Source organism: Aedes albopictus, chromosome 2, assembly GCF_035046485.1.
Source record: "Aedes albopictus strain Foshan chromosome 2, AalbF5, whole genome shotgun sequence".
NCBI lineage: Eukaryota > Metazoa > Arthropoda > Insecta > Diptera > Culicidae > Aedes > Aedes albopictus.
In genome coordinates, this window is record NC_085137.1 from 180,948,329 (window position 1) to 180,961,772 (window position 13,444).

Below are 13,444 nucleotides of genomic sequence, written 5' to 3' on the forward strand. Positions count from 1 at the left end.
TGTTTTTTTTGTATATGTTTTTTTTTTCAAAACTATTTATAAATCGTCTATTACACCTTTAATTTATCTCGAGATTCTTATCTAGCCCTTCTGTAAAACTTAATGAAACTTGTGGGACTTCTTGCAATTATCATAAGTAGTTAGGTATTCGGACATGGTTCGCTTCGAATCTATGGCTTCTCTCCTCGTACCATATAAACCCTCCTGGATTAATCTGCGACTTATTGTCGGCGCTAAATAGATTTGATTACATTATATGAAACAATTACATTTTTACATGAAACACTATTAATAATGGCAAATGTCTTGGATGTAAACAAACATGCTAACAAGGAACAGGTTAGATCAGGAAGGATAAAAATGGCGCTATAGGGCACTGCATTGTTTTGATTTTATATGGAATTTTGACGTTTCTTGGCCTTGTTGTTTACAAAATTTCAGTAAGAGTGAAAGAGAAGGAGAGAATTTCATGCAGTGCCCTATGTTCCCAATGGATTACTGATGAGATGATCCACATGTTTGTTTATAAAATTAGTGTTTTATCGTCAACTTGTTCATGAAACGGTATTGCCCTGGGCTTGGATTATATCTTCCAGGAAGCTTTGATTTCAGGCATGTGGTCGATGGCCTTTGCAGTAATGATTAGAATAGCTGAATGTATAATCAATGGCAAACAATTCTGTAAGAATCAGATCTCCAAATCATCTGATATAGTTATACTGATCATGACGCTGCATAGTATATCGAACATTTGTTGAAGTCATTTATGTGCCGGGAAAATATAATTCCAAGTTGGTGAGAATATTACAAACTGGGGGAGGGTAATAGGCCCAATCAGACCCCTGAATGGGCAATGTGGGTTAGTGTATGGGAATGCCATTGAAGGTTTGTAATATTCTCCGAGGCTTTCGAAATCCAACAGGGCGCGTCCCCGGGTTGCGGATAGGGGGAAAAGGGAGATTTTTCACATTTGTACTGTAATCAGCCAATGTGGTATTATCTCCTATGGTGTTGTAGTGCGAATGAATGATCTCATTCTATGGGAATTCGAACCTTGTAATGTATTGTTTATCAACTTCAATTTTCTAAGCTTGATAAGGTTTTGAAGACAAACATGAGATGAGAGAATTGCCTAATAGGAAAGTCACATCAGCAAAGCTTTTACATATGCAAATGCTATCCATGGGGTCATGTCTAGCATTTAATATGTATGGCAATGACTGATTCTTACCTAGCAGGGGTACTACAAGACCACGCGGACAATTCGATTAAAGGCTTAATTGGGGATAATATATTTTCCAGAACTGAAGGGACATTTTTTCCGGGGTGACTGGCGAGTCGGAGAGGGTAGAAGTTTCCGTTTGTTATAATTGACAAAATAAACAATCGGGCACTTTTTCTTTCTATGACTTGCTTGGTATTTTGTGAATTATTGTTTTTTGGTTTTGGAAGGTATGCGATTCACTATTGAGCCTTAAAATTATTTTGCATCTGAATAGCATTGATATCGTCAAGTCTACACCAACACCCTAATCCCACACCAAAATACCCTTTTCCTATCCCATGGCGTTTATGTGGTTAGCAAAGACTATTCAGCCATTACCCCTCCTTATCATCGGCTTTGGACTGACTTGCGCTCTCATTGCCCCACCAAATGCTGCAAAATAAAAAATGAAAATGAAAACTTGTTCATGAAACGGTATTGCTAATATACATACTGTAGGGCATGTTAGTATTTTTTTCCGTTGAAAATAATGTTCATGTTTCGAAATATTAAATATTCAAATATTGTTTGAATTAAAACAGAAAAAATACCGACTTTCGCTAAATCATTTAGCTCTAGAACAAAAACGAGCAGAGACATTTTAACCAAACTTGGCATAATAGTTCATTAAACGTAGGGAATCGCGCCACTTGGGCGGTGGCTTCTATTTTCGTCTGTTTTCCGCTATAACTCAGTCAAATTTGCACCAATTGACACAATTTTTGGAATGCGGTGAAATAGGTATAGTATCTACCCGTGTACAACATTTCAAGTGAATTGGTTCAAAATTGTTATAGTGGGAAACAGACGAATATAGAAGCCACCGCCCAAGTGGCGCGATACCCTATACAAACATCTGACAAAAAATTGGAAATGATCTAACTTATCCTGTATTTGTATGAACAGTACAAAGTTGTGGATCACCTGTGCTGCCGTGGGAAAGAGAGTGTTAAGAATCCACCGATCCTCGTTAACCGACGAAGCGTTACGCATTCTTCTCCCGACGTTCCAAAGAGTTCTCATCGATGTCTCGCGCGACAAACCCTCGACGTCAATTACCGCTTTTCTTCGCCTTGATCAAGTTCCTAAACTTGCTTTCAAGGGAAGCGTACAGCTTAAAGTTTTCGACCGAACCGCGTTTCCGAAACACTTTGAACGGAGCGGATTTCTCGCGATAGACCTCTGTACACTCACTATCCCACCACGGATTGGGAGGTTTCCTGCGAACCGACGGACCTGACACTGATCGACGTTGTGCCTGAAGCGCGCTACTGATTACTTCTGATAGTGATAGAAACCGATACTCTTCTCGCGGTGGAAGGACTTCTACCGATTGCTCACCGTCGATGATTGCTTTGCGTACTTTCCCCAGTCAATGTGTTTCGTGAGGTCGTAGGAAATGTCGATAGATGCTCCATTGGAAAGAGAAACAACGATCGGAAGGTGATCACTACCATGAGGATCCTGGATAACCCTCCATGTGCACTCCAGCGGTATTGAGCTCGAACAGATTGAGAGGCGCCACTCGCGTAACTTCTCCGGTGTTTAAAATTGTCATGTTAAAGTCGTCGTAGAGGTCATATATCAAAGTTGAACGGCTGTCATCGTACAGTTCCCCCCAGCCTGAACCATGGGAGTTGAAATCATCCAATGAACAGCCACGGCTCAGGCATAACGGATAGATGTGGGCGAGATCCTGGCAAGATATCGCAGTTCTCGTTGAAAGATATGTGGAGGCAACACTGAGGGTTTTATCTCGGATAATCACCTCACATGCGACTGCTCCAATGCCTGTCATCGGATGAAAATCGACTCTGTAAAATGAGTGCTGCCCTAAAAGCACCCCTCCTTACGTGTCGGACCGATCAAGACGGATGATGTTAAAATCGGAAAAAAAGATAAGGTTACATCGGGTGTCAGCTATGTTTCGGATACGGCAAAAACATCCCATTGTAAATTGTTAATAAAAACAAATATAACAAAATACTTGAATGATTCAATGCCAATACCGTGTTGTTCCAGAAATAACAACGGAAATTAAAGACTGTGTGGAAACAAATTCACTAAACAAATCGTTATTACGTACATTCCAGGCGTAATCAATGGAGGACCAATTGCTGAAGATCCCGCCTTTTGAGTGCGACTCCATTCCTCTGTCTGAGATTAGACAGAAGTGGTATGACTATAAGAGACAATTTGAATACGTTGCCAACGCTATCGGAAAGAAGAAAAAGAAGAAGCTTAAGGACATCTTTCTGGCTGTTGGAGGCCGGCAGCTACAAAAGGTGTATGAAGGCCTACCCGGATGTTCTGGTGACGCTGGAGATGACTTGGAAACTACAATCAAGAAGCTGGATGAATACTTCGCTCCCAAGAGACACGATACGTTCGAAAGGTACTCCTTCTGGTCCCTGAGTCCACAGCAAGATGAAACACTGGATAAATTTCTTCTACGGGCAAAAACTCAAGCCTCCAAGTGCCAGTTCGGTGCGACTGAGTAAGACAGCAAAGAAGCAGCTGTCGTTGACAAAATCGTGATGCTGGCCCCTCCCGACCTCCGCCGGAAAATCTTGGAAAAATCTAATGGGAAACTGCCGTAGAAAGTATAACTACCGTTTGGTTTGACAGTGTAGGAAGGAATGAACAAAATTTATTTTCAATGTAACATACAGACTACTGTGATTATCTTCCGGTTCGGACGCCTACTTCGCAACAAAATCGACCATCAATTTGGATGAATTGACGAAACTCGTAAACTCACACCTATCCGTTCAGCAGCAAGTTCGCGAGCTGGGACAATCTGGAAATAACCCAAGAAATACGATCGAGACACATCGCAACACTGGTACTCCCGTTTATAAAATCTCAAGCGTTCCAGACTATCGTAGGGGTAACAAGGCCAGCGCATCCGGTGAATCAGGATACCACGGAGTCAAGAAATTCCATGCGCCGGAGTACCGCCGAGGAGAATGTTTTAGATGCGGAAAGTCACACAAGCCCAACGAATGCCCAGCTAAGCACGTCCAATGCCGTAATTGCAACATCATCGGACATTTCGCTAGAATGTGTCTGACACCAGTCGGCAAACGCAAATTTGACACGGAAAATTCATCACGACATCCCGAACCGATCAAGAAACAACGAGTGAACGCCGTGAACGAAGTTAAGCCTGATGAAGCAGCTGATCCCGAAACGAGATGTGAGTCTTTCATATATGCGATAAGTGACAATCATGACGTATTGGAATGGAGTGGCCGTAGATCGGACAGCGAAATAAAACACGTGTGTGTTCTATGAGCTACAACTTGAAAGTGAAAATTTATTTCGAATAACCTAATGCTATGCGCACCATGCGCGTTACCATGGTGACACGTTTCAATTCAAATTATTCATGGCATGCTGCGCCTCACGTCGTCATCTCCTACACTCCTCCTCGACGGAAGGACTCCAGCAGCTTCACGGAAACTGTGCATGTTCCGATATTGGCCGAAAAGGAATCCTTCAGTTTGACGGACTGCAACGGCTTCGTCATCATATCCGCAACCATCGCATCAGTCGGACAGTAGCGGATGTCGATTTCCCCATTCTGCAGCAGATCTCGAACGAAGTGAAATTTCGTCTCGATGTGCTTCGAACGGCGGCTAATGGTGGGCGAATTCGACTGCTTGATCACCCCTTGGTTATCCTCGAAAACGACCACCGGCGAGGACAGCTTGACGTCGAAATCATCCAAGATTCGACGGACCCAGCGGAACTCTTGGAGGCACTCCGCAAGCGCCACGTATTCCGCTTCTGTGCTGCTCAGTGTGACGCAAGTTTGCTTCTTCGAGCTCCAGCTGATCGACCCACCAGCGAAACGGAACAGGTAACCGGATGTTGACTTCCGATCACTCGAGTCACCTGCCCAATCGGCGTCGACGAAGACCTTCAGTGGTGATCCATCTACGCCGAGAACCAACTCGTCGTGCAGTGTGTGCTTCAGGTATCGTAACACCCTTTTTGCTTCCAGCCAGTCTGCTTGAGTTGGGCAACTGGTCTTCCTTCCCAGTATGGACACAGCGGCTGCTATGTCCGGACGCGTGTTCACGGCCACGTACAATAAACCACCAATCAAGCTGGCGTATTGATGATTGTTCGGCAGTTTGTCAGCGTCATTCTCCTCCTTTGATTGGGTGTGGCCGGGATCAAGAGGAAACTTCGATGGCTTTGCTTCCGACATTCCGAAACGGTCCAACAACTTTCGGATGTACGTTGCCTGGTTCAAGCTCACTCCGTTGTTGGATCGGTTCACCTCGATGCCCAGGAAATGCTTGATGTCTCCCAGCGACGTCACTTGAAAATGTTGGTTCAGCTCTCGAATGATCTGCTCATATTCTGCTTCTTCTTCACAGGCTATCACCAGATCGTCTACGTACACCACCAAGTAGGTGCACTTCTTCCCGGATCGGCGGACGTAGAGGCACGAATCATTTTTGGACTGCTCGAAACCCATCTGCTTTAGGACGGCATCGAACGTCTGATTCCATACGCGGGCGGATTGTTTCAGCCCGTACAGACTTTTGCGTAGCAAACACACCTTGCCATCGTCCCTCGTGGTTACACCCGGCGGCATACGCATGTACACGGTTTCCCCGAGAACACCGTGCAGGTACGCCGTCTTCACGTCGGCGTGTTTGACGATCATCTTCTTCTGGCTAGCGACCGACAGCAGAACTCGAAATGTGACCTGCTTGACCACCGGGGCGAAGACCTCGTCGAAATCGGTGCCGTACTTCTGGGTGAACCCCTGCGCCACCAGCCGAGCCTTATACCGCACAACGTCGCCGTGTTCGTCCTGCTTGCGCTTGAATATCCATTTGGATCCGATCGCTTTCCGACCGGCTGGGAGGTCTGTCAGCTCCCACGTGCGGTTTGCACGGAGCGATTGGAGCTCCTCCTCAATTGCTGCCTTCCACAGCGCACTTTCGGGACCGTTGATTGCTTCGTCGTACGCTCTTGGCTCAGGTGGAAGATTGTGCGCCAGACTACTTGTCTCTCGGAACCGAGCAGGTGGGATTCCCTTCGTGGTGCGTTCCGATATGCGCACCGGAGTGGGTGGCACAACTGGCTCTTCGTGGAAAGATTCTTCACCAGATTCATATTCCGCATCCGAATCCACATCGACATCATCGGCTTGATGGTCTGGTTCGGTGACGGACTGGCTGCCACGCGGAAGCGGCGATTCGATCTCGATGACATCGGTTGGTTTGATCGAATGCTTTGGTGGCTTCTCTCCCTCCAGAAAACGTGCGTCTCGGCTGATCACCACCTTGTCGTTAGATGGATCGATAAAGCGATATGCTTTGTGGTAGTCGGAGTACCCCACCAGCGTCATCTTCACAGCCTTTGGTTGCAGTTTCGACCTTTTCTCCGACGGAATATGCACGTACGCTTGGGTGCCGAAAACGTGCAAATGGTTGAGGTCCGGCTTCTTGCCGTACCACGCCTCGTATGGTGTCACTTCGGTCGATCTCGTTGGCAGCATGTTTTGCAGATGGGCAGCGGTGTTGACCGCCTCGGCCCAGTAACGGTATCCCATCTCACTGTCCAGCAGCATACAGCGTCCCATCTCCACCAACGTTCGGTTTTTCCGCTCTGCGACGCCGTTTTGCTGCGGCGTGTAGGCGGTCGTGAATTGTGGCGAGATCCCTTTTGAGCGGTAGAATCGTCCAAGGCGTTTGGACTTATACTCCCCTCCTTGGTCGGACCTGATGACTGTTGGGTATCGGCCGAAACGATTGTGCACCATTTCCGCATAATCTTCGATTATCTCGATGGCGTCGGACTTGCGCTTGAGAAAGTACACCACCGTGAACCGACTGTGGTCGTCGATCATCGTCATGAAGTATCGAGCTCCTCCTGGCGTCACGGTGTTCATCGGGCCGCAGATGTCGGTGTGAATCAAATCAAGCACCTTGGTGGATTGCGGACCAGATTGCTTCGGGAACGGAAGTCTCGCCAGTTTGCCTTCTAAACAGCATTCACATGCGGCGTTGACACCACAATCGCGCACGCAAACGCCAGTCGCGAGCCCCTCGCGTACCAGCCGTTGAATCGCTTCGATGTCACGGTGCCCAAGCTTGCGGTGCCAGTCGTGCAAGCAGTTTTTCGTATGATTGGTGGCGGCGGCCTTCGAATCGTGACTGCATACATTGAGGTGGTACAGCCCACCACCCTTGGCCGCTACTCCCGCCACGCTACCGTTGTGTTGAATGACGCACTTGCTAGCGTCGAACGTGACCAACGCACCCTTGTCGGTCAGTTGTCCCACAGAGATGAGATTCGCATCTAACTCTGGAACGAGGAGCACATCTGATAAGATAATTTCTTGTTTCTTACCTTTATCGTCCTTGCAGAAGAGATTGCCGGTTCCTTTTCCGGCGACATCGGCCACGCGGCCGTCGGCGAGTGCAACGGACATTCCCGAGATTGGCTTCAGTTGGTTGAAGAACGCTTCGTCACTGCACTGCCGGTGGAAGCATAATTGTCCCATGTGCATTTTTGGCAATATTGAGTTTTTGCAGCCCATGACCATATATTGTGGGGTACTACCATATCGGGAAATAAAAATAGGTAGTTTGTTCCGAAAATTGTTGAAAAAATGCATGGCCGATTTGTAACATTCTTAAAAGTGGACGCATAAGCGTCACGTTTCATTAGAAATCATATGGAACTATAAAATCGTTCTAAAACAAAAAATAGTGCTCAAATTAAAAATTAGTTGATGTTAGAACACGATTCAGCACTTATACTTCATAGTTGAGACAATTTACTTTTTTCGAACTTTGGACGCGATTTTCTCGATTGTCTGTTTTTACACATGGGACATTTATGCGTCCACCGGCAGTGCACATGTGACTCGATGCTCCCGAGTCGACGATCCAGTTCGTTGGTTTCATCGCAGTAGGCGTTGAGTGCGTAGCGAACGCGAACGGCGTCATCACTACCACGTCGTTGCCCTGGGCAACGCGAGCCTTCGGTTTTGGTTGCCTAGCGACGTCCTTCTGCTTCGGGTCGGTTTTTCGTCCAAGCGTGGGGCAATTTTTCTTCACGTGCCCGGGTTGCTTGCAATGGTGGCACACGATGGATTTGGCTTCGACGCGCAAAATGGACTCACCTCGGCCGGATCTCTCGCTTCGCTTGAGGGCTTCATCCAGCAGCTTCCTTTTCACTATGTCCATCGTCAGCTCGTCTTCGGGGCGGCTCTCCAATGCGGTCGTCAGCGTTTCGAATGATGCCGGCAGGCTTCGCAGAATGAGCACAACCGTCAGGGTGGCTCCCAATTCCAGCCCGGCATTCGCCAACCGTTGGAACAAATCCTCCATCTCGTGCAAATGGCGTTCCATGTCGTCGCCGTCCGAATATGTGAGGTTACAAATCCGCTTCAAAATCGAAACCTTCGATGTGAGCGAGGTTTTCTGGTGGTGGTCCCTCAGCGTCTCCCAGATTTGCTTGGCCGTGGTGCACTTACGGATCAAAGACTGCTGCGTGATTCCGACGAACAGCGAAATCGTCCCCTGCGTCTTGGCGTCTCCGTTTGTCCACGCTTCCGTGACCGGTTCTGGTGCGTCGTTGGTAACGTACCTCCATAATTCCTCGCGCATCAGCAGGCTTTTCAGCTGAAAACTCCAGCTCTCGTAGTTGTCGCTTCCGAGTCTCTCCATGCTGAATTTCTCCATTTCGTCGGTGACCGGCAAATCCAATTGCGGCGTGTCCTCGAACAAAACTATCCGGTTTTCCGGTACTTTACTCGCGACCGAAAAAGAAAACTTTTACTAGTGGAACTTCCGAATGGCCCATAACCTATTGGAATGGAGTGGCCGTAGATCGGACAGCGAAATAAAACACGTGTGTGTTCTATGAGCTACAACTTGAAAGTGAAAATTTATTTCTCTATCTTAATGCTATGCGCACCATGCGCGTTACCATGGTGACACGTTTCAATTCAAATTATTCATGGCATGCTGCGCCTCACGTCGTCATCTCCTACATGACGAACTGGTGTGGTGCAAAGTTGGCAACGTTTTGATTGAAATGATGATAGATTCCGGGTCGAGATACAATATTATCGATGAAGCAACGTGGGTTTATCTGAAGAACAGGGAAGCAGTTATCAGACCCTCGGCCAAGAGCCTGTCAGCCTATGCGCAGAATGGTCAATTAAACATCGCGTGCACCTTCAACGCCAGGATCACAGTCGTTGATACCTCAACCTGCAAACTCATTGACGCTTGCTTCTTCGTTGTGAAGGAGGGGAAACAGAATCTGTTGGGTCGAGAAACGGCAAAACAGCTTGGTGTGCTCTTGATAGGTCTACCGAGTGTAATCAATTCAGGTTGCATTCAACATCTTACTGAAAATGTGGGAAAATTCCCAACAATTAAAGGTTAATGTTGTTATTGAATGAAATCATAATTTAAATATGGTATATGATGTTAATCATTTCTTACAGGCGTAAAGTTACGCATTGATATTGATGATCAAGTAACACCAGTAGCTCAACGCGTTCGACGGGTACCCATCGCTCTCCAACAACAAGTTGAGGAGCAACTGAGCAAACTTCAGAAGCTGGGGATAATCGAGAAGGTCAACGAACCGAGCCCATGGGTGTCCCCTATGGTGGTGGTAATAAAAGATAACGGAGACGTCCGTCTATGTGTAGACATGCGGAGGGCTAACACTGCGATTAGAAGGGAATACCATATGATTCCCACCCTCGATGATTTACTCACTAGGTAAGAGTTCGTTTAAATCTATTCAGTTGTTTTAAGCACATATTTTGCCAGATTCAACGGTTGCAAGTGGTTTTCAAAACTCGATATCAAGGACGCATACCACCAAGCATACCACCAAGTCGAGCTCGATGAGTCAAGTCGGTACATAACAACATTCATCACGCATATGGGAATGTTTCGGTACACCAGGCTGATGTTTGGGATATGCAGTGCATCTGAGCACTTTCAGCGGATTATCGAGCAACTGTTATGCGATTGCCCTTTGGCCCACAACTATCAGGACGACATAATCATTGCTGCCAGAACGGAGGAAGAGCACGATCAGGCGCTAAAGGCAGTGCTCGATAAGCTGGAGGAGCACAACGTCGTTTTGAACCAGAATAAATGTCAGTTTAAAACCACCGAAACCAAGTTTCTAGGTCATAATGTCTCCCAAGATGGCATTACACCGAATGAGGAGAAAATAAAGGCCATTCAACAGTTCAGGACGCCAAAGAATGCTGAAGAAATCCGGAGCTTTTTGGGCCTAGTCGGCTACGTGGGTCGACTCATTCCAGACTTAGCCACCAAAACCTACGAACTACGACAGCTAATGACCAGGGGCGATGCAAAAGTCATATGGATGTCACACCATGAGAGCGCCTTCAATGCACTTAAAAATGCACTATGTGATGTCCCCGTATTAGGCTTCTTCGACAATTCTAAGCGAACAAGAGTAATCGCGGACGCATCTCCAGTAGGCTTGGGGGCAGTTCTGGTGCAGTTCAACGATGATTCCTGTAACGAGCCGGTGGTGATTTCATATGCAAGTAAGTCCCTCTCCCCAACAGAACAACGACAATGCCAAACGGAGAAGGAAGCGCTTGCGATCGTATGGAGTATCGAAAAATTCAAACTGTATCTTCTGGGGCGTGAGTTTGAATTAGAAACTGACCACCGACCTTTGACCATGATTTTCAAACCAACATCACAACCATCAGGACGTATCGAACGCTGGGTACTCCGTTTGCAACCGTTCAAATTTCGAGTCGTATACAAACCCGGTAAGGAAAATATTGCCGATCCTCTATCAAGACTATCCATGTCTGAGGAAGAAGAGGAGATAGACCTAACGGACGTCCGACTATACATTGCGATCGATGTGTCTGAGATTAAAACCGCTATTGATTCCGATTTCGAATTACAATTAGTGAAGGAAGCCATGTCATCCGGCATGTGGGACAACGGTCGCAGTTTGTAGATCATTAATTGATGGAATTTTTGAACGAATAGTTTTTCCACTGAGCAACTCGGTTGGGGTTTTTCCTGTCGTCGAGTGGGGTGTAGTATTGTACATTATTAAATACTGCGAAAGATCTACCCTCCAATCTCGATTGAGAGCATGGCTGATTTTGAGGCATTTGAGAAGAGAACTATTTTGTCGCTCCACTATGTCGATCCACGGTTCACTTGGCATTAAGCGACGCGTCATAGGCTCTGGAACTGAAGGACGACCCACCAGACGGCAACCTTCACATTCCTTAACGGCTTTTCTTGCCTCCTTATCCATGTTGGGCCACCACACTCTATCACGAAGCCTTTTAATCATGCTTAGGGGGAACTGCGTTAAGGTGATAGATCCTATTTCAGGTAACACATACGAGCGCAACATAGCCCACGTGAAGAAGCTGGACAATGCGGAGGGAGAATCAAATACAGCGGGAATATCGGAACCTCAACCTACGTCGACATTACAAAGGCCATCCAGACCGATGCAAAAACCTGTGCGATATAAAGACTACGTTGCACAGCTTTCAACCGATCAATCACCCTAAAGGAAGGGAGATGTGGTGATATCTGGAGCGATCGTAGTAGGTCTCGAGGAGGTACTTGACTTGGAAGACGAGAGTTGTCATCGAAAGAAGCACTCATCGATAGATCGATAGGAGCTGAAGTTCTGTTAAGAATCTCAATATAGAAGTCAAGCAGAGAATCCTAGTTGATTTTATTTAATTACCCACAAACCCGAATACACCGAAACCCCACAGCATCTAATTTCGGTACAATACTACGACAGTTCCAGTGTTGAACAGAAATCACATTTTCGACCTCGGTGGATAAATTATCCATCAAAAGATACGATTGTCGCAAGGAGGGGCATTTTAGAAGCCAAGGAGGTGACACACACACAAGGAAGAAGTCCTGTGACAACGCTCATCACTAAGTCGGAAACTGGCTGAGAAGACGAAAAAAATGAACCATCTGGGATTTTTTTATGTTCCCGGGAGCGAAGGAAAGTCTCGTTCATCTTGGGCTTTGAATCCAGAAGATTTGGTGCCTTTCTTAAAACTCTAGAACGTTTGGTGCCTTTCTTAAAACTCCTAGAATTGGTCACGGTGGGTTGAAGCTGAAGATCGGATTGTTCTTTAAACAATCTAATTCCTAGGATCATGAACGTCGTGTAGTAAAAGATCACTTCGAACAAAAATGAAATGTATACCATTTTTAGGAAAACGGCTTTCAGCGAAACGACATTCGGCGAAAAGTAGCACAATCCTATGATATGAACAATACCTATGCATCCAAAGCCCGTAGCCAAATTCAAGAATAACACACGGTATTGTACTGGGAATTGTAGAGATTACATCTTATTTCAGTAATGTTTGATCAATAAAATGTATGTTTCCCATTTGTCCAGACAGTTGATCCCATTTGTGTACCTGTTGACTACGCCCTATAATACCCCTTCGGAACTTACATCGTTTGATGGTCACTGTGAAGGAGGAATCGCTCCGGGCCGATCGTGCAAGCAGTGTGAGACTTGACAAGAACTGAAACCAAAGAAAGCGAAAAAAAAGAAATTCTTTTCGTCACACAAGAGAAAAGCTCCGACCGACAGGTTGGTATACTCACTTCTTCATTGCTAAGCAGAACCATTTTCCGTGGTCGGGTTCCGGAATCGGGTCCGCGGCGCCTAAACGAATACTGCCGGTAACGAGCTGTACGTTTTCCCGGGCCACACCGGTGTGGTTTTTGGGAAAATAATGGGAAACTTTCACGGAAAAACGGTGGAAAACGCGAACCGCGAGCGAGATCGATTTTGTATTATTTTGACAGAGCGCTTTGACAGCATTCAGTTTACGTGTCATGCACGCGGCGACGGCGACGGTGCCGGACGGACGGTCTCAATACGGTGGGCTTGAATGATTAAATTTTAAATTTATTTTTTGATTTAAATTTTAACGGATTTTCTAGCTTTTTTATTTTTATTAAATTTTAATAGTCCATTTAACCCTCGAGAGATCGCGCTGTTGTATTTTGTTGAAAAAATCTCGCTTTTTCTACTCAGTATAAGCGTGGTGCGGTAGCCAGTCGCGCGAGTTACGGAAGGTTAACGAGCCAAATTTATGAATGCAAATTTAACAGG

General features: G+C 46.2%; 1 protein-coding gene across 1 annotated transcript in view; it reads right to left on the reverse strand.

Annotated features, from left to right (window-relative positions):
- Nucleotides 1-13,162, reverse strand: part of LOC109419587 (signal recognition particle 14 kDa protein) — a 17,704-nt gene extending 4,542 nt beyond the window's left edge. The window contains exons 1-2 of the mRNA XM_029859021.2: nt 12,931-13,162; nt 12,776-12,848 (exon numbers count right to left, since the gene is read on the reverse strand). Of these exons, the coding sequence (XP_029714881.1) occupies nt 12,776-12,848; nt 12,931-12,954 (97 nt within the window). The 5' untranslated portion in view covers nt 12,955-13,162. The remainder of the gene's footprint in view (nt 1-12,775; nt 12,849-12,930) is intronic.
- Nucleotides 13,163-13,444: the final 282 nt, after the last annotated feature.